We start from the raw sequence: 21,680 nt of genomic DNA, 5'->3' as shown, positions 1-21,680 counted from the left end.
AATGTGTTTAATAAATAATTTTAGGCCTTATTTGTTTATTGCCCATAGCCATATTGTTTTCCATCATTCTTCAACCAATACAATTGTGAAAAAGATATAAAATTTAATTCTATGTTGTAGTAAAAAGGTTGTGAACAGTCTCACATTTAATTTAGAGAGAAACCGTGTTAATTAGTTTGGTTTCACCAGTGACCTTTAATGGTCACATAAGGTCAGAAGCTTTAGAGAGGAGGGACCCATGCCTCCTGGGAATCTCTGAAATGCTGCGTTCAAGAGCAGCCTGTTGTATTATAGTGCCACTATCAGAAATGAGTTAAACAACAGAGTCTAAAGGGAACAAACTGAGCACCAATGCCCCTGATCAACCGACTGTACCAACTGTTTGATTTGTCTTCATAGAGCTCCCTGTAAACAGTAGTGATACTGGGTGGATTATCCTGGTGAAATAAAAATTAAGTCACTGTTGCCCCCACACTAACACATCCATCATGAACAGCTGTAGTTGTGACTGGATGCAGGTTCCCTGGAGGCTGAGAGGCTCAACATGAAATTGCTGACCTGTAAGTCCCGACTGGTTTACTGCAGCAGAGTTGTGAACAATGTTGACCTCTGGTGGTGGATTATCGGCCATTTCAGTTGTAACATGTTAAATATAATTTCGTTTTAAAACAGCAAGAGTGACAGATATTTGCAAGAGCGCAGATTTTATTAATCAGCGGATGTTGCAGCATCACTGAGCTTCAGTTGTTCTGCAGCAACATTTCCAAAATTATTTAGAAGTTGGAGTTAACTACATGTACATAATGATTTTAGAAAAGGGCCAAGGTGTGTTTAATCATTGGTGAGTCAAAGTTAGATGATTTAGTTTTTGGCTCAGAAAGTGTCATTTTTTTGACAGAATTAATCAGAACATGATTGAAATTTAAGGGAAAACAAAACAAAACAAAACAAAAAACAAAGAACATGTCTGCCCATTAAAAACATGCACCAGGTGAGACTGTACATTTATTCATTGCGTCCTGGCTTGCCACTTGTTGTTTTCACCGAGGAATCAGACAATAAATCACACTAATATTTCACTATCTCACTTTCTCATTTCATAAAAACAAACACCATTTAAGGGTAGGGTAGAGGTAAAAAGAGGTAAAAAAAAAAAAAAAAAAAAAAAAGACAAAACCAAAAACATACATGCAAAGTTAGCACCATTAGCATAGCACCATCAGGAAACGAGTCCAAACAATCAATGAGGTAAAGGTGTCGACCACGTCAGAACAGTCTGATCTGGCTGTAGGCCTGTCCATCAAGCAGAGACAGATACAGTACATACAGTGAGTAGTAATGAATGGTCAACCACAGGAAAACAATGCTTCAAACCTAAGGCAGCACCAAATTAATGTTGGGCCAAGTCTCACTGAGATTTGCACATGCACCTACAATATATACATACAATAAAAATTACTGCTGACATTATTGTTAATTAACAAGTTCTTACATTGAGGGTATAGCAGTAATACAAATAACTATTAGTTTCATCTTTGATTAATTTGCAGATTGTTTTTTCAATTAATTGATGGCTGTAAAATATCAGGGAAGAGTGAAAATGTTTTTCTCCAACCAACATCCACTAAGAAACTTAATCAAGGCTGACAATTATTTTTATAATGAATTATTCTAACAATTATTTTTTTCAAACTACTTCATTATTAATTCTGATTACGAGTTTTCAGAAAATACTGAAAAAAATGCTCATCACAACTTTAGAGAGTCCAAGATGAAGACTTCAAAAGTTTTGTTCAATCAAAAGTCCAAAGATATTCAGTTAACGGCAAATGCTGCCATTTGGGAAGCTGGAAACTGAGAAAGAAATGTTTTTTTCTTTTAAACTATTTTCACTTGAAAAATGAAACAATTAAAAAAAGAAACAATTACTTGATTACCAAAATAGTACCAAAATAAAACTGAGATTTTAGCTTCAACAAACAACAAATTACTGTGCTGTAAGACCAAGAAAAGCAGCATATTCTCACATTTAATTTGAAAATTTAATTTAATTTAATCTGAAACTATGAGATTTTTTGTATTTTTGCTTGATAAATGACTTTTATGACAATTAATCACTAATCAAATAAATGTGGCCGTTATATGCTCTTGCACAGAAATCCAACACAAAGCACATTTAGTGCATTTTTCTTTGCATCTCCTTTACTTTTTTCTCTAGTTCTTAAAAAATGTAATTTTATCATTATTTGTTTATTTTTTCATGATTTCTTGATTTTATTTTTCTTCATTTCTATTCATTATTAGCTGTATTCATGAGAGACACATAATAGAGACACATAATAGCTATTTTGATAATTTGACTTATGTTTGAAGTAATTTCTCAAGTTAAAATGTCAAATATTCCAGCTTGTCATTTGTGAGATTTTGCTGCTTTTCTTAGTTTTATGTGACAGTAAATTCAGGATTTTTATAGTTTCGTATGTTGTTCAAAGAAAACAGATGATTTGATCACCTTTTTGTCTTTTTTCAGTTTTTTGGGAATTTTAAAGACAAATCAATTAATCGTGAAAATAATCAGCAGATCAATCAATAATGGAAATAAACGTTAGTTGCAACCCCATCATATACATAGCTTGAAAAAAACCCCAAAAAAACCCAAAAAACAAACAAAAAAAAACTTTCCATGTGCAGCATGTATTGGGTTTTAATTGGTATCTTGTTCTTAAGATTTTTCACCTGTGTGTTTGTGTCACTGTTCGACCCTGAGGAAGATTAAATGTTGGTCTTGTTTTTAAAATGCAATCACAATAATAAAAGCTTTTTAACTTTTGTACTTCAACAAAGAACTGTGCCTTAACTGTTTCAACCTAGGACCCTATGAAAAATGGCTGGTTCTGTTTTATAGAACACACATTTTGTTATTAAAGGGATCAAATGTGCAAAACCATCATTATGCTCCTTTCAGGTATGTGTCTCCTACATTAGAAGACAATTCAGAAGACACACTACAGTTTGTTCTCAATGAGTGGTTGCAAAATATTTTTGGTCTTGTAGAAATAACAGCCCTTAAAATAGGTAAAATGTTAGCACCTAAACAAACCCAGTGAGGCCATTTTTAACAAAGTCACTGGTGCACCACAGTAAAAGCAGTGTAATTTGGATAGAAATGTATTAAAAACTGGATTTAAAAACCTTACCCATTTAAAAAATGATAAAAATATTCACAGCTAATGATGAACATGATTTGGACAGACTTCTCTGGTAAGATTACACAATAAAACAGTATAAAATGTATGTAGAAAGAAAACACATTTTAAGTTTTTCATAAATTAATAAAGATAAAAAATGTAACTGCAGACTCTTAACCAGAAATCAGTGTTGAGGTAGAGACCTGGGGCCTGTATCACAAAGTGACCTCAGCCGCTGGGTTACCTGGCTTCTCTGAGTCTGTGATAGGTGATCCTGTATAACCGTTATCATGAGGCTGCTTATCAGTACTTACAGTATATATTGATAAAATATTAAGATATGAGAGTGATGAGAATGAACCAAAACAGTTAAGTTACTTGCTGCAAAACCAAAACAATTAGCTGAAAGTTGCTAAAATGTTCCACTAAGTTGCTGAGTCAGGTGATAATTCTCTTACATTATACACAGTACTTTCATCCACTGTTAATGTAAAATATTAATTGTAGCTTCTTTAATTTCCACCTGAGCAAACTGTTGAATTACAAACAGTTATCTTAACTGCCACTGATTGGGTTGATAGCTTGGTTAACTACCTCGGTTTATTAAAGGTCCTGTTTTAATCTCACGTTTGTTTCGTCTCTGACATAAATATCATGATATGCAAAGTGATTCGACTGATCTACAAAAATGCCTCTATTTCGCCGTTATTACTCGTCATTTTGTCGGTGTTGATCCTGCAGTAGGATACCGTGATGATTTACACTGAGTTAAAGTTAACCAGCCTCGTGATACAGGAGAACCTGAGTTAAGCCCAAAGATAACTGGCTAACTGTCTAATCTCACTTCATGATACAGGCCCATGTTCTGAGAAACATTACTGTTTGATCACAGCACCATCATTTATCAAAGGAAACCTGGAGAAAAGTAAAACTGAAAAGTGTCGGTGCCTGCTGGTGATAGTGGATGGTGGATGAGCGACAACTCACAGGATTAAAAGAGCTCATGAGTGAAACATTTCTAAAACTCAAACAGTAAATAAACTACATTAAGTCTTTCAGGGAAAGGGTGGAGAGTTTGAACTAACTAGTAATGCAGGGCAGGATGAGGCAGTGGAGTACCACTGCTGCTCTGACGTGATGATTCACTTCACAGTTGTTATTCACATTCGAAATAATCCTTCAGTGGGGCGAAGAGGTGACGGATAACGGGGACGCTCCAGGAGCGGCCTAGGACTTTCTGCCTTTGCATCCGGCCCATGTTGTTCACATCCGTGTAGTGTTTGGGGAAGCCAAAGATCCTGTAAGAGTCAACCACATGGAAAATGCTTAAGACACAAAACAACACATGATAGAGGATTTGATATGTGTACTGAAACATTACTCTAAAGCCCAGCTGAAAATATTCCTCAGTGTACTGCATGAGAGAAATGACACAAGGTCAAGATCCAGAAGTGGACTTTTCCACTTGTGAAAACCAGCCAGAGCAGTTTTCCTCTGTTTATAGAAAATGTCAGCATCTTTTCTTTTTTGCATTTTGCCTTTAATAGATAGCAACATACAGAGACAGACAGATGGATATGGTATAAATATACACCAACCTACCAGGACTTGCCCTAAACCCACATTGTCTCTAGTTTGGAGTCTGTTTCATGCTTTTCTACATAGCTTCTATGACAAAATATTTCAAGTGAAACAGAGAAGTACAAACTTCATAATATCTCCCTGGAAACAAATCTAAAATCAAAATAAAATTAAATAGTCCTGACGACACAACGCTTATTGAAGTTTTGAAAAAATGAGACCAGAGAAATCAATGCAGTCGTCTGCCATCCTCCCTCTTACTGCTAATGTGAACAGCAGGTAGTGCTGGTGGAGGGCTGCGTAGTTTGAAATATGTGACTAATCAGGCTAAACGGTTTCATAGAGTCAGTTCTCATTTTAGCCTCTTCGTAGTAATGTGCACTGGGACTGTGGAGCACAGCAGCTGTAGACACAGTGCTTTACTTAATGAATACTAAACATGAGATTACACTGTGGTGCAAACAATACGTTTACAAGAAAATGGTAATTTCAGAAATAATTACTGTTCCATCTCGGTGCACCACAGGTAGTCCTCCTTGCCATTCATGGTGACAGGTAGTGGTCCCATCTTCCCCTGCCTGATGGAGTTAGACTTTGTTGTGATGGTGCGGACTTTGTCAAACTGCAGGAAGGGAAGACAAATCAGAAACAGGTTTGTGTTGTTTCACAATTTTAAGACTCAAGTTTTGGGAGAAGACAATTATTCAGTCTCTGTAGGACTTTATACAGCTTATTTAAAACCACATAGAATACAATTTAATACCTGCTTCCTGATCATAGTGACCAAAGTATGAAAGGATGATGGAAAACCAGGAGTTATTTATCTTCATACATTTTTCCAGAGCTTCCCAGTGGTAGATAACAACGATAATTATATTATAATTATGTGAGTTAACATGAATAAAGGGCATAAAATTAACGGATGGATGGATCAATCCATCCGATCAGCTGTGGCTGTGGATCTGGTGGTTGTGACACTTCAGGTTAAAATCTTTTTTACACACAGCAAAATAAATGCTTCTACCTTTGCCATGCGCCCGACCTCCAAACAATCCTGAAGAGCCACTTTGTCATCTAAAGCTGTAGCGAGAGGCCTAAACAGAAAGAAAGAAAGCAAGAAAACTGAACAAGTTTTATTTAACGAATGAATTTTGTCTTTCAGTGAGAGAATCTGCATTAAGAAAGGAATAAAACTGTATATTAGTATGTACCTGTTCATGCCAGGGAGATTTCCCCAAAACAATCGTGCTCTGTGAGCAGGACTGACTTTCACCGCATCAATGAGAATCGGATTACACTGGAAAAACAAAAGGGAGGATTCAAATAATGAGCAGTAAAACATGATGCAGCCTGATCCCTGCCCCTGGCTGACAGGATACTTTCACCAATAATCAATCACCTCAAGGAATCTGCAGATGTCTGATTTGTCGTTGGCACTCATGAAAACGACGTTCTCAAACAACCAGAAGAACGGACGGTCGTCGTCCTCCTTCGGCTTCAACAAGGTCAGAATGCGGTAGAACTCAAAAAAGAGCCTCCCAGTTCCCTCTGCAGGACAAACACAGACAGATAAACAGACGGAGCTATTAAAGAAGACAGATTTATGTGTGTGCATGATGCTGTAACCTATAGTGACCTTATTTGATGAAGTTTGGAAGCTGCATACCAAATAATCCTTTTCGAAGAGGGTTGACCATGGACAGGTCGTTGCAAGGACTGCCTCCAATCAGAAGATCAAATGGACCCCATTCAGCCAGCTGCAAAACCCAGTTACAGAGCTTCAGTTCAGTTCATGTTTTTATATATTTTCTAGCCTCTCTGGTCTGAACTTTGACTCACAGACTGAATGACTGCACAGTTAAAGGTGGCCTCAGATTAGTTTTCAGTGGTTTGTGTTTCAGGAATAATTTTACTGCAGCTCGTACTCACATGTTTCCTTGTGACGGTGCGAACATCATTGACGTATTCGATCTTTCCCTCGTGCTTGATCATCCCCACAGCAATCGAATCCTCACAAATCTCTGAAGCGATGTAGCGCTCGATCTTGAAGCCCAGGTCTTTGAGCACCAGGTATCCTGTGATGATGTCACAGCAGTTAAAGCCAGGTTACTGATTAAAGGAATTTACAAATTTCATGCACGATAGACTCCATTACTGTTTTCCCATTAAACATGTACTTTTTGGTTCAATCAACTCTGACTGAAGGCTCCTCTCCAGTAGTATGTATATTCCAAAAATCACAAAGATTGGATGAGTTTGTCATAAAAAATAAAGCCAGGGTTTAGATGACTAGTGCACAACGTGATGAACTGACCTGTTGCAATTCCATCAAAGAGGGAGAGCACCTTGATTGGTCTGCGCTGATCAGCAGGGATGGAGGGATAAACTCTGTGAGGCTCCTGTGATAAAAATATAAATAGACAACTTTCAGCATCACTGCACCAATTAGTTATTTAACAGCAGGAGTAGCAGCAGGAAACACTTGTTATGCACCTGCAAACTGTCAGACCAGCTGAGCTACCTGGTAAGAGTGTTGAGAATCAGAGACTAGTAATTTTCACATTAAGTTAAAATAAAGTTCAGCCTCAAAGTGACCATAGAGCTGAATAAACATTTCTCTGTAAACCTCAAGAAACATTGAATGTGATGAGCTTTACGATAGTATTTCCATTAATAAAAGCATTATTTATTTATTTCTTTTAGAAATGTGTAGACTTGAGGATTTTCCCTGAACTGTCCAACATGTGAACTAGAAATATGTACAAGAAGGAAGAGTAGGATACGTACAAACTCCATGGCGCTGTTGTTGGCGAAGAAGTCTTGAACCTTAACGCTCCAGTCTGGTCTGAGTTTGAGGTTTCCTTCACACTGTGACGGCTGGCACATGTAGCAGCTCCAGGGATCAACATCTTTCTGCTTGTCAAAGGTTCCCGGACCCACCAGGATCTCCAGACAGTCCTTACAGAAACATCTGAGAGAGGGTTTTTTTTACATTTTTCAGCATCTGAGTAATTCAGTGATAATTGTATGTAATTTCATGGGTACAAATAGCTATTTCAGCATAACAAATACAGCTGCATTGATAAACAGTGGCTGGCCTGTGAGAGACACCATCTGAGCAGCGTTTACCTGCAGCAGCTGGTGTTGCCGCACAAAATGACCTCTAACCCGGCGCAGCACACGGTGCAGTACGACTGGTAGCCGTCTTCATCGTAGCGAAACAGCGTTTCTGTGAAGTTCTCCTGCAAACAGTGACAATGATGTTTTGCAGCATCTGGGGTGTTAATGGCAGCTGTGTTTCAGATGGAGGTTAGACATTCACAAACTGGGCTGGAATGGAGTAAAGCAAACCACATTGAAGTCGACAAAGATAGGGATGGGTTGTTAGATTACCTTGCACTTTAGACAAAGACCACCTTCAAACAATGGGTGCTGCACTTCAATCTCAGTTGATCCACAAGACAAACAAAAATCTGAAATAACAAACCATTAACTTGAAAATGTATGTATATCAAAGGTTTTAAAAATAACTTCTTCCATACCGACACAAAACTTACCTTCAATTGTTTTGCCTTTCTCTTTGACCTTTTCTATTATTGATTCTGTAAAGTCAAATATTAAAACAAATCACACACAGGAAAAAATAATAAGGATAAAGAATAAGGATAAGGATCTCATGAGAGTTAGATTAAACAAAATGTGGACAAAAATAATACATACCTCTGCTATAGGTGTTGACAGGTGCATTTGCCTTATTTTTAAAAACATATTTCCTTTTTGGTGGAGGCTGGTAGTCGGACTGCGCAGAGTCAGAAGTGTCGAGATGAACAGCAGAATCTTGAAGATCAGGAAAAGATGAATTCAAGACATTAGAAAAAAACAAATATGGTTTTAGAACCACTGCCTTATTATAAATGCAGCTCTGACTATATGACTATATGTTGTGTCACTGACACAAAGTGCTTTTTTATGCTATATGGAAAACAAATTCTACTGACTGTGGATGCTTGGCCATTCAAAGTGAAGTGGAATTGATTGAGCTGATGGAGCAGTAAGGACCTACTATATGTAAAAGTGACAGAGCTGACTGTGCATCAGTTTTCAGATTTTCACCAGTTCAGTACAGGGTTGTAAAACTAGTCATGACGAAAAATGTAAAATCACGTACTGTATCTATTTATAAATCTGCGCTCCCTGATGAATTCAAGACAGCTCTAAAATATTTTGGATAAACCATTGTGTGTTTGAGAGGACTGGTTCAGTGTGTTCTTTTTGATGAATGTATTAAAGTGCATATACCAGGAGGTGCAAATCCATCAGGTCCTGAAGGCAGAAATCCTTCAGAAGCCCAGTCCAGCATCAACTTCAGCTCTTTTTCTTTCTTTCCTTCTGCCTCAGCAAAAGACTTCCCACATCGTTCACCTGCCAACTGCACGATACAGGTGATGTCAAACTCTGGTGCGTTGGTGAAACGTTTCCCTGAAGTGATTCTGAGCAATCAGCTTGACACCATAATACATGACACATCGTTGATGTTATCCCTAATCAGAAAACCCTCTGATTTCATCCTATTAAAAACCATTTCACAGTCAAATAAAAACAGTCAAGCTTTCCACTTTATTTATTTGTTTCAAAATCTGTTGACAGTTGTTTAATGAAGCTGTGATTTCCTTTGGCTCAACAAAAGACATAAAAACAGTGATTTAAGAACTAATAAATATGACAAAGGTTCAAATAACCCATTATATGATAATAACAACCAACTATGTTATGTTCTCACTGACCTGATTAAATCCCAGCAGAAAAGAAGATAAAAGTAGATTTTGAATATGTTTCAGCACAATCATAAAGAAATTTAAATAAATAATAACAGTGATTTATGATGTTCATATTGATGAGAACTGACTTTATCCTCTATGAGTCAATCAAGACACAGCATTACAGAACCAATGTCATGAATGTCATTTAAATTGGTGGGCAGATGTGTAGGAAGAGAAATTACACAGGTAAAAATGAATCCTTAGCAACAGGATGTGGTACAAGATGTTTTGATTTTGTGACAGTTTTGGTCTCTTACCTCCATTATGTGATAGATGGCTTCCTTGTAGATGGGCAAGCTGGCAAAGGAATTTTTGCAGAAGCACTTGGTGAAGGCACTAAATGGCAGTAGACCCTCGGTATAGATCTGCAACAGAGAGCAGTGATAATGTAAAAAAAAAAAAATACAACTATGACGTGTTTCTGCAGCTCAACCATATGCACTGTACTACTAACCTCTGAGAACATCCCGTCTCCGAACCACTCCACCCTCCGCATACCCGGGGGAGCCAACTTGGCTTTCCAAGGCATCACCATCCCTGGCCACCAGGAAAACCCCTTCACCTTCCCCCACACCAACTCTCCTGCCAGAAACCCTTTCCCATCCTGAAAATGTCAGAAAACATGAACAGCAGACATTATTCAAAACTACATTTTCTTCTAGAAGCAGATACAAAATCTTACACAGATATTTACTATGACGTGATGTCTAATAACTCGACTTGTGGGCTTTTCCTTTAACTGTAACATATTACCTGGTAAGCGGGTTTCCGTCGTGCTCTTGGTGTGGATTTACTGGATGGTGACGACCCTTCTGTCTGAAAGTCAACCACATTTAGAAGAGAAAGAAGGTAAACGGGAATTTGGGTGAGGACCTGTGTATTTGATGGTAAGTTTAGGTAAAGGCGTTTCTAAATTTACCACCAATCACTTTCATCAGCAATCGTCATTGTGTTTGATATTTAATATCAGATGACATGGAGTGGAGAATTTGTTAAAAACAAGAAGCTGGGCAGGCCCTCATCATTGTGAAGAAATTAACATTCGCTTTGTTCACAGCAGCAAAATGGAAAAATCCAACAAGAAAAAGTATTTTCCACTGTGGTTTCAAAGTAATTGTTTGAATTGAATCTGAAGATGGGAGCCAGCACGACGCTCAGGAGTTTGAGTACATATACACCTACATATACAACTTTTAATTCCTTATTTGGTGCAAGGTGAACAAAGCGAATTATTACACTGAAATGAAGGTGTGTTAGAGGTAGGACCGAATTCTGACAGCTGCTTTGATTTTTCATTTTTTAATTCATTAAACTGTTTTTGAAGCATTTTTGACAGCCAACAATCGTCTCTCAACAGATATGCTTCCATTTTTACAATAAATGTAACCTTAAATATCACAAATACAGCTAAGGGGGGAACTAAATATTATTTTCATTATCAGTTGGTCAAGTTACACAATTGGTCAGCCAAATACAACATAAAGTCACTCATTCGGCAGCCGGCAGAGTGATGTTATTTCCTGGTATTCCGAGTTTCCTGGTCAGTCGTGGCTCTTCGAAAATGATGTGGTGTGAATGAGCAGATTAACTGACATTTCAAACCCCTTTAGCAACTTAAAAAAAAAAACACCTCGCGATAAATCAAGGGATGTTTTGGACAAACCTTAGCTACTTTTCGTAGAAGAAAGTCGCCAGTATTGCCCTGCGAGCTCGAAGTCAGACAGTCCACAGACACACCTCTCTATGTAGACAGCATCACAGCTAACGTGAATGGGGCTCTAACTTTCTCTCAGAGTGATGATTTCAAAAGTAAATATAGTCAAAATAACAGCACAGTCTTTGTATTTAACGTATGTGTTTGGTCATTTTGTCTGACAACATCAAGTTTATAAAATAAGGATTTTAGCAGCGTGGAGCAGCAGCTTGGAAGTGACTGCTGGTTGACATGTTGGCTTAACAAGTGACTATTCTGTACTAGTTCTGTTGTCTGACAACAGAAACAGGAAAACATGTAAAAATGAACATCTGTATTGGGAATTTGACTGTATTTAAATACTGTTTGTGTGAGAACAGAGAGGAGGACAGAAGCAAACAGATAAGGGGCTGGAACCGGCTGACACCAGCAGACTGTGAGTAGCCTACACCACGGAGCAGCCAAATCACAGGTTTCGACCTAGACTTGATACTACAATTGGCACTTGCTCAGTATGAGTTGAGCTTCCGAGCAACAATGGCTTGCTGTAGCAACAGTGTTAACTACAGGTCTGATGAGACTGACTGAAACAAATGTGACTGTCTATGAGCGTAAGAAAATATATTCGTAAACTTTTGTAAATGAAATTTAATTGAGGAAAATTAAATTTCATGCTTATTTAAGTAGATAATTTACTAAATTTACTAAATCTTCTAAATATCTGGTAATTTAACTCAATAGCAAATTGTAATAGTATGTAATAAATCTAATTCTTTTTTAGCTGGAATTTAGTGTTGTTATTTAAACTTATTTAAAATTGTTGAAGGTAAACCTAGACCTGGTGTGATATTTAAAACACTTTGATGAAATACTCGTCCCAACCACACTTATGATTGTCATTGTGCAGGATGCTGACGTGTTGCAGGGTAAACCATTAAATACTGATTTTGTTCAATCTAGTAGCATTTTTGAGAGCAAAGAGGCCTATCTCATTACAGGGGTATTCTGGTAGTATACTTGAGTATACCTACCACCTCATCTGGGGACTCCAGACCCTTTTTGCTGTCCTTATCAAGACCTACGGGTTTGCCCCAGGTGCTAGCACCAGCCTGAAACACTGTACGGGCCTGTGGCTTCTGGCGCAAGCTGCTCTCCCAGCCAAAACCTCCCCTACTGGTCCCCTGAGAGACAACACACTCTCATTACACACTCAAATATCGTGCACATGCAAATGTTATTCAAAACATTCACATACCTCCATATAGGCAAACTGCACCTCATCATACCAGGGGTGCAACGAATGAGCAAGGACAATAGAGTGTTAGTACTTGGGAGGGACTGACGAGTGGAGGATTCACTTTAAAAAAGCAGCAACTTAGAATTTCAAATGAAGGAAAACATGATTGCGGTTTCAGCTATTAAGTCTAGCTGACAGGATTTATGGTCAAATTTGTCACTGACAATCTAAACTTTTTAATCCAAGTTGCGTCTTTTCCGTGAAGATGTAGAAGATTGAGAAGCAAAAGAAGGGCAGAGAGGAATATCTGTTACCTCTTTCAGTAAGGCACCGTTCTCTCCAAGTATATCTCCGTATCCATTCTTTAACTCTTTTAAAGGGAACAGAAAGTATTTTAGCACAGTATGTTTTAGTGTTAAGATCAGAGAGCTGGTAACTGTCTTCTGACGTGTTTGAATCAGAAAATCTGGGGGATGGCAGCAACCCCAACCATTTCTCTGCTGAAAAGCTACAGTAAAATTTATTCCAATTTACAAAACAAATGTATAGAATAACATTAATGTAAATGTAAATTATGCAAAACAGAAAATTTAAATTGTTTTTCTTACTTTCTATCTTGGTAAGGCGGACTTCACAGGGCTTCAATGTCATGTTAAGGCCATTAAGATCTAGATAATAAGATAAAAGTATTATTAACATGTCAAATTATCAAATGCAGTGACTTCATGTACACTTCTTCACCTCATTAGAAGTAGATATGCATCATATGCATCATATGCATCGGTCATGATTTCATGAAAGGTGATTAAAGTTAGATGCAATTTTAATTTGTTAAATTTATTTGACAGACTATCTGTCTACGTACCTTTAGTGTAAAATGGGGGGTCTTTGTTGCTGGTGCTGTCAGAGAAAGTGCTGTCCGATATGTCGTCACACTCACTTTCTGTCAAGGCTTCGCTTTCAGAGAACAATGCAACATCCCCATTCTCTAAGGCCTGAAACAGCAAATACACCAAGTGCACCAAATTAATTACACATGCAAAAACTAAACACAAGCAATGACAAAAGATGCCGAAGCAGCTCCTGGATTTACATACCTGCGTAAAAACTTGCGGAGCATCAAGTGGTGGGCAGGGGAGAGACAGCAGGGTCAAAACAAGCTTTCTGAAGGCAGACGGTTTGGTGTCTCTCAGTACGCTGGCCCAATGTTTTTCTAGCGAAACCTTTGCTGAGTGGTCCTTCTCTCCGTCTTCACCTTTTCCCTCCTCAGCCAGCTGATACTCAAGGAATTCACTCGTGAGCTGTTTGACCTCCTCAGGGGAGCTGCAAATTCCAAGCTTGGTTCCAAGCTCCCCTACTGCTTTCCCTGTCACTTTCAGCTTGCCCTGGGGATTCAGCAGCTGAGATATGCTCCTTAGCAACCCATCGCTTAGAGGTAGCTCCTCTGAAATGCAACCTGTGAGTGTGATGTAGAAAGACAGCACCTCCTCTTTTAACAGTGGCACTGCCTCTGCTGCCACGGACTCATTCAGGAAGTCTTCCACAGCTTTCCCGCCCAGATTGAGTTCAGGGCTTGACAGGTGGAATTTCTTGTTCTTAAGGATTTGGGCATCGCGTTCCTTGAGGAAGCGAACAACAGCCTGAGGATGAAGAAAGTTCAAGGTGTAGGTGGACAGCAGGTTACTGGCTTCCTCTAGGATGAGCACCAAATCAGCTCGGGTACCTCCCTCCTGTGTTTGCAGATGCTTTTGGAAAATGTGCAGTGGCTTTAAGGCCTGCTCCAGGAACATAAATGTTGCCCTGACTTTGGGATCCTGCAGCTGGGAGCAGATTAACTTGGCTTTGTCATCATCCTTGTCACAAGAGCTGAAGTACAACACAAGATCTGTCCAAATTTCCAACATTTTTGTGACTAATTGGCAAAAGTTAAGGCAGCTGGTGTTGATACAAAATGCTGGACTGTCCACAGTAATATCTGAGCCAAAAAGTGCCTTGAGGTTGTCGTTCTTCGTAGAGCTGGAGGAGTAGTGGGCATGGATGTCTGTCATCAGCTCTTGAGCTTGATTGGAGAGTTGCTTAACCCCAGCAAGGCAAGCAGCATCAGCGATGGTGTAGAGCCCTCCTAAGACTATTATGTTGGGGTTGAGTTCCCTGAGCTGTGAGCTAATCTGCTCCGAGGGCACACCATGACCACTGAAATGCACAGCGACAAGGTTATCTGCGGGTAACCCAAATTTCTTCAAGGTCTCTCCCACTGCTGCAGATGCTTGATCTCCTGCACCATCCACTGACTGAAGAGCATCCAGAAACCGGATGCAGTGCCTGCAGGCTTCAACATCAAAAAACCCAACAAGGACCACAGAGATGGTCTCATCCTTTCCCACTGATACCCCGCCATAAATGTATACACAGTAAGGAGTGTGCTGGCAAACAGATGTAATATCTTTGGGGTACTGCAGCCCCAGCTTGCAGCGTGCAAAATGTCTAAACACCTGTTCACCTTTGGCAGAGCCATTGTAACAGTGTTTGTGGATAAATCGGATAGCTGCATCGCTACAAGGCAGTTCAGAGCGCTGGATTTTTATACCAGCTCTCCTGGAACTTTGAACCTCTTTCTTGTGTATTTTTGTTTCCACGTGTCGCTTAAGTTCAAAGAGGCCTTTATGAAATGTGTTCAGGTTTCTGGCACAAGTACGGCAGTAGGTGTAGTGGTCTCCAAGAGTACTACGCTCAGCCCAGCAAAAAATTTCCTTCCACTTTTCATTATAGGGGTGTTTTTTATTTATTTCGGTGCCATTCTCTTCTGTGTCTGATTCCAATTTAGAGCTCCCTGATAAAGAGAAAAAATAATTACTGCACAAGCACTGTTCATGTGATGATTGAAACACAATACCCTGCTTATTTAAGTATCACAGTGAAAGAAAATATAAAAAATACAATAAGTTGTATTTACCTGACTGAGAACAAACCACAATAGGGCTGATATCATGGCTGTCCCGAGCTTTCACAGGGTCGTATTCTTTACTTTTCACATTTTCTGTGTAGAAAACTTTGAACCACTTCATGATTTCAAAGTTGCTTTTAAAATCTCCTTTTACGAGCTCCTCAACTGGGATGGTCTAAATCAAGACAAAGAATTTTATATAACTTCCACATTAAACAATATGGATACACTATTGTGAAATAACATTTGGTTCCAAAAATGGGTATCCATCATTTGAAAACAAACAAACAAAAAAAAAAACAGCTACACTTGAGTAAACATAATTGTACTTTCATAGTAAAGAAGGAATCTGAGGTCAGTTATTTAAAGTAAATTTCCCTACAGTCTTTGTCGTTACTGTTCAGTTGCCAAACAAATCAGTTGAGACTCCAGGAAGTACCTGCTACATTTGCATTGTATCATATAACAATATCATAACTAATGCACAATATAATATACATAGCATGCAAAAACACTGGCCTGGTCCCTGCACTGCCCATAATGGATAGATTCTAGAAACTCCTATCTTCTAACTATCTTCTCCCCCTTCAAGAAATGTAACACAATAGTGAAAACAAAAAAAGGGTTGTAATGCTACTTCACTAGAGAAAAAGTATATACCCTTGTGATACCGCTCTTGCTGAAGGCTTCATGGAGGAGACTGAAGTTGTGCTTATAGTCCTCCTCACCTTGTGCATCAAACTTCACCTTCGTCATGTCAACAGAACCAGGCATAACCCAGTCCATGATCTGACAGTGACATGCGCCTGTAGGATCATACACAAATTAGGGCCACAGCAGCATGGATGAGTGCGATTATACACAGCCGTGCTTCCAAAGTGGAAACCTATGCATTCATAGGTTGTAGTGGCTTGACATAATTAAAGTGGGCTAAGCAAGTGTATGGAAAAACTGCATTAGGTCTGCTCATACTGATGAATCACCTGAACCCATCTCCCGCACATCTTTGAAGTCAGCCTTCAGCAGGTTGTTGATCCAGGTCACCAAATTAAAGCGGCTGGGTTTAATATGGGAGGATTTTGGAGTCTTAATCACTGCAGTTGCCATCTTGCAGCTCTCTAAGAAAGAAAACAAATTCTGAGTATTATAAAATTAATTATCAGCTCATCTAACATTATTATTATCTATATATTTTTCAGTGTTATCCTATACACAGCCTATCATTTCTATAACAACCATAAAATCTCAATATGTTGTACAGATTGACTGTGTGGTGGCTCATCCTGTCCACGTCAAAGTGGTCTTGGGCAAGACACTGAAACCCCAATTTGCACCAGGTGGTTAGGCCAGTATCTTCAAACGTAGATTGCTGTCATTGATGTGTGTGTGTGTGTGTGTGTGTGTGTGTGTGTGAGAGAGAGAGAGAGAATGAGAGGCAAATATGCTTTTACCTTAAACCACCACACCCAACTGCTGCCACAGGAAGTTATACCATGCAAATCATATCAGAGATCAGAACAAAGTGACAGGGACTTCTTCCCCTTATGAACTGAATTTGTGTATTTGTTAGAGTGTTTTGAGTGTGAATTGTTTTGAATTGCATTTTTGTTTAATAAGAGCTGACAATTACCTACATAGCCGAACTGTAGATGCATTTAATGACATAAGGGAGAGAAATGACCCAATTAACTTTAACAATTCAATCCTTTATTTACAGCTAGTGTTTTTATTTGTAATATATTTATTTGTGATACATATTTTTTGGATCCTGTGTTTAACCACGACCATAACTGTAGGTTTTTCAACTATATTACTCACACAATACTGACATACAGTACATGTTGTATGTATAACTTAGCTTTTCTGTCATCTATGCCCTTTCAAAACTTGTTACTCATTAGAAAAACAGCTGTCAGTGTCGCCAAAGCTAGTATGTACCCCCATCCCACTGCTGACTTCTAGGGGTGGGGGTGGTGAGTGAGACTAGGCCAGTGAATGGGTTGCCTAATCCCCTATTGTCTCACTGACTGTGGAGGATAAAGGCCGAGGGTTTCATGTGAAGAATCATCTTCACATTTGCATCTGTTGGTGTACCTGACCGTTTTAATGCCATCTGTGTTTTGAGAGCTTTGCTGTAGATGGGCTGCACAGCACACTTGAGCCACGCTGCTGCCACTCTCTCTCCTCCCCTTCCTCCTCCTCCTCAACATATAGGGAGCGTCAATGAAATCTCGCGTTGCCTATATTTTTGCCGCGAAGGTTCCCACTGCACAACTTTCACTGCACAACTGGAACCGGAGCTCAAACACAAGCCCCGTTGCTTAACTTAGGAGGAAAACAATGCACCACAAGTGGAAGTGGTACTGTGACTTACACGCCGACCGTCACTGTGCATTTCTCTCGTCGGGGTCCGCCTGCAGTATTTCTCGCTTACATGCACAGAGCAGCAGCTATAGCCTTGGCTGCACATGTGGGGAGATTTCTTTTATGTTTTATCCTCGGATTGAAGAAAAAAAAGCTAATTCACTCAAACGTCCGTTCAAGTAAACGTAATTACAGCCGACAAACCCGCGCATATGCACGTCATTACAGCAACCCGCAAAGAAACTAAGTCAACTGCACTATTACAATAGCACTGATAGGAAGGCAGGACCTGCTCGGCTCACATCTGCTGTTATGGCCGTGGGTTTGCATGAGCCGGTCTTTGTGTTGTGCGGCTGCAGAAGGTTGGATTTAAGACAACCCGGGTCGATAAAAATCGTTTCAACATTACGCTGTGTTTATCACCCGGAAAGCCTCTTTACGGGGCTAAGTCTGAACAGAATATGTACACGGCTGTTTCTGTATGGAGATGATATCATGAGTGACTTACCTCGGCCGTTCCCCTATAGGCACAAATGAACTCCCCGACTTTAGCCTCATCAGAAAGCACGTTTGACGATTGGCAGACCGGCTGTTGTGACGTACGCGTTACCGGGACCGATCCATTTGACGACAGATACGGGAGGCTGTCCCACTGTGGGGCCGCTAGCTACTCAACTGTAGGGGGGGTCTACAAACCGGACCCCTCCGCAGACGTACTCAATCAGGCAAAGAAAAAACATATCTCGCCGATTTTGCCAGGTGTAAGGTTATATCACTAACTTAATAGGAACCCCCCCACCACCACCACCACCACCACCACCTCCCAACTATTTTCAGTTGGCCGACAAATATGGCTGTTGTAGTTCTAAATTAATCTACTCGACAGTTGTCAGTTTTTGTGAAAATGAACCGCTGTCTAAGCTAGTATCACTATGTCGCCCATTCTCAAAATTTATTAGTAAAAAAAAAAAGGCGTAATGCGAAACAGATACTCGCCGATCTTGAGTTGGTCGCCAATATGGCTGCGAGTCAAACGGCTATATGCCTGACCAAGTATGGCCTCACCACCGATTTTCAGTCCGCCAATGTAGCACCGCTAACCAAATGTAGTGGAAACTTCAGTTTCTCGCCGAAAACAGTCTCTCTCAACGGCCCAGGTTTGCCAGTTACTACCCCAATGTTATGTTAGTCGCAGGCAAAATGTCCCTTACAATTTCCAGCTGACCGACAAACATGGCTGCTAGCAGAATGGTACAACCGCTAGCTTAGCCTCCTCTAAAGGTCGCAGTTTCTTTGCCCTAGAACCACAGTGTAGGCTAACCTTTGATTTATAATCTGAGTGAATGAAAATTGACCATAAATATTCCTAATTTGAGAAGACGTGTTCTATAGGTAAAAACAAATCTCAGCACCCTACCAGTTTTGGTTTATCTGCTTACTTTGTGCTATGGTCGATAATGGTAACTAACACTGAAAAGCAGAGTTTAGCTTTCATAAACACGGAGTAATGGCGGCTGTGTCTCAACGGCTGTAGTAGTCGCTGCGGGGCCTGCTTCCTCCGGCTCCAGCCTGTCCGTACTGTGTTGTAACATTATAATGGCGATCCAAAATTAATATTCTATGATCTGGGTGAATGAAAATTGGCCATAAATATTCCTAAAATGGGAAGAAGTGTTCTATAGGTGAAAACAAATGTCATGTTATAAGCTAGCCGAAGCACCCTACCAGTTTTGGTTTATCTGCTTACTTTGTGCTATGGTCGATAATGGTAACTAACACTGAAAAGCAGAGTTCAGCTTTCATAAACACGGAGTAATGGCGGCTGTGTCTCAACGGCTGTAGCCTTGGTGTCAAGCCTCCTTCCTGCGGCTCCAGCCTGTCCACACTGTGCTGTAATGGCGATCAACCGGTGCAGCAAGGTGGGAGGGGTGCTACAACATGGAACGATCCAGAGAAAGACGACTTTCTCACGGCGAAGCTTAAACGGCATCGCCCGGTGATGGACAGTGACAGTACTTAGCGATTAAGAGGATAGTTATTACACTCGCCATTTTTTTTTTTTTTAGAAATCGCCAGCACATAAGTGAAGCCATTACAGTACACGGTCCAACTGAAATGTCTGTCTCCTGATAAAACCGGAAGTCTCCCCTATGCTAGTTTGCGTCAACACTTGTGCTCAACTTTTCATAAATCTACCGGAAGTAACAGTGTAAACAACAGGCTTGAGGGGATCCTAATAAACCTAACCTCGTTACAACAAATATAATGATTGCTTTTGTATATGAGTAACATGCTGTTTTGTTTAAGGCAACAATAACACCAGTATTTTCATTCAACCATAAATGGACCAGGTCACTGTTTATTGAGTGTGGATAACCTATCAACTGCACTGTAAGTATTGCACTCATTAACTAATGGGAAAAAAGTAATTATAAACCTGTTTTAGTCTTTAAAAATACTCAAATTTAAAGTACTCTAAGAAACAAATGTCCACAACACAGAGGGCTGCATATCCACCATACCTATAAAGTTATGTTGCCCCCCCCCCCCCCCCCCCCCATTGAGCAGTGCTGAAAAAATGGCTTATGGTTGGACCAACTTGCAGACACCTCCATTACATCAATTACATCATATCTAACAGGCAAATAAAAGTCAACATTACCAAGGCCTGGATTGTATGTAAAACAAGATGTGACTCTAACAAACTAGTTTCAGCAACAACAATAGCAAAATCTTATCCTGGTATGCAATATTATTGGGCGTTAGTGTGGTATTAAGATTAATATTTGACAACACTGGCACAAGATTGGTAGACATACAAAAATTGAAAACAGGCAAGGACTCAGCTCACAAAATGATCACTGGGGCAGGAGGTCGCAATAAAAACGAATTTGGTAACACTTTCTGATAAGTCTTCATTTATGATGGCATGTATATGCTGCAATTTTGGCTCTATTAATAAATCATTTACTCATGCTTTATAGGTCAATTATAAAACATAGTAATAAAAACAATTTTTGGGTTGCCAGGTTGTGGGAAATCCTCCTCCAGCATGACACTTTTCTCTTTTAGACAGCTATTTAATTCATTAGATAAACCGCTGCTGCCTTGACTACTGACCTTTGGAAAAAGGGCTGCAGGGCATCTGGACCACAATCCGTTCATAAACAGTTTATTAACATTTATAACTACAGACTTGATGGATTATTTTAGGGCCCTTTATTAATTATTCATTAACATTTATAGGCAACTAACATTTGCTGATGGTTTATTACAAATTGAGACACCAATTATGTATTATTAGAGGCTTACTAACATTTATACCTCCGTGCAAGATGACTTAGGAAGGGAAAAACATTTTACCTTTTGTCAGTGACTCACTAACATCTATAACTGGACTGGATAGGTCTTCCTAATGAAGTGAAAGTATACCACTAGTTAAACAAGGTCCAGGGGTTAACATGTGTGTCTGAATTTTGTTCAAATTTAGTCTTAGGTCTTGGTCAGAGATGGGAAAACTAAGGTTGACCACTGATAGCGGGACACGTATGGCACATTATTTATGGACTGTGGGGTGTACATCCCTTGATGTGAAAATGCTCTTACAATGTGAAATATTGCTTTAATACTGAAAATCGCAAATTGTCCCTTAGTGTCTTTTTATGATGTCATAATGAAGATAATTTCAGGTATTTGTGACACAAGCTGTAATGAGTGAAGAGCCACTCCAGTGGTAGCCTGCAGTGGGGTCACAGGGTCAGGGTAGTCCTCTTTTGTCTGACCATCGCTCCACCAGCCCATCCTCCCAGAGGGCAGGGTCATCAAAGCGGTGAGGAAAAAAAAACAAGGCGTT

The 21,680-nt window shown here is 39.6% G+C and overlaps 1 protein-coding gene across 9 annotated transcripts; it reads right to left on the bottom strand.

Annotated features, from left to right (window-relative positions):
- Nucleotides 1–685: 685 nt before the first annotated feature.
- dnmt3ba (DNA (cytosine-5-)-methyltransferase 3 beta, duplicate a) lies at nucleotides 686–20,375 on the bottom strand. 9 transcript variants are annotated; one of them, XR_011690905.1, is made up of 28 exons: nucleotides 18,336–20,375; nucleotides 16,447–16,581; nucleotides 16,124–16,269; nucleotides 15,473–15,638; nucleotides 13,617–15,349; nucleotides 13,385–13,514; nucleotides 13,128–13,187; nucleotides 12,834–12,889; nucleotides 12,538–12,552; nucleotides 12,314–12,463; nucleotides 10,343–10,405; nucleotides 10,044–10,193; nucleotides 9,847–9,954; nucleotides 9,069–9,198; nucleotides 8,490–8,606; nucleotides 8,327–8,371; nucleotides 8,163–8,242; nucleotides 7,899–8,011; nucleotides 7,557–7,740; nucleotides 7,084–7,168; nucleotides 6,699–6,844; nucleotides 6,436–6,526; nucleotides 6,169–6,317; nucleotides 5,981–6,066; nucleotides 5,794–5,863; nucleotides 5,273–5,391; nucleotides 1,930–4,486; nucleotides 686–1,847 (listed from the first exon to the last, which is right to left on the bottom strand). XR_011690905.1 is itself a non-coding variant. In XM_071477109.1 (28 exons), exons 3-28 carry the CDS (start codon nucleotides 16,568–16,570, stop codon nucleotides 4,345–4,347), a joined length of 4,458 nt encoding a protein of 1,485 aa, XP_071333210.1. In that variant the 5' UTR covers nucleotides 16,571–16,581; nucleotides 18,336–19,125; nucleotides 19,245–20,375; the 3' UTR covers nucleotides 686–4,344. The 9 variants fall into 9 exon arrangements, 8 of the variants coding, with proteins under 8 accessions (XP_071333210.1, XP_071333211.1, XP_071333209.1 ...); XM_071477109.1 differs by having other exon boundaries at nucleotides 686–4,486; nucleotides 18,336–19,125; nucleotides 19,245–20,375; XM_071477110.1 differs by having other exon boundaries at nucleotides 686–4,486; nucleotides 19,039–19,125; nucleotides 19,245–20,375.
- Between the last annotated feature and the right edge of the window lie 1,305 nt (nucleotides 20,376–21,680).

The sequence above is a fragment of the Trachinotus anak genome, unplaced genomic scaffold, assembly GCF_046630095.1.
Source record: "Trachinotus anak isolate AG129_WGS33_773 ecotype Australia unplaced genomic scaffold, CSIRO_AGI_Tana_v1 ptg000004l, whole genome shotgun sequence".
NCBI lineage: Eukaryota > Metazoa > Chordata > Actinopteri > Carangiformes > Carangidae > Trachinotus > Trachinotus anak.
The sequence above is the reverse complement of the archived record's forward strand: the minus strand, read 5'-3'. Positions and strand labels throughout refer to the sequence as shown.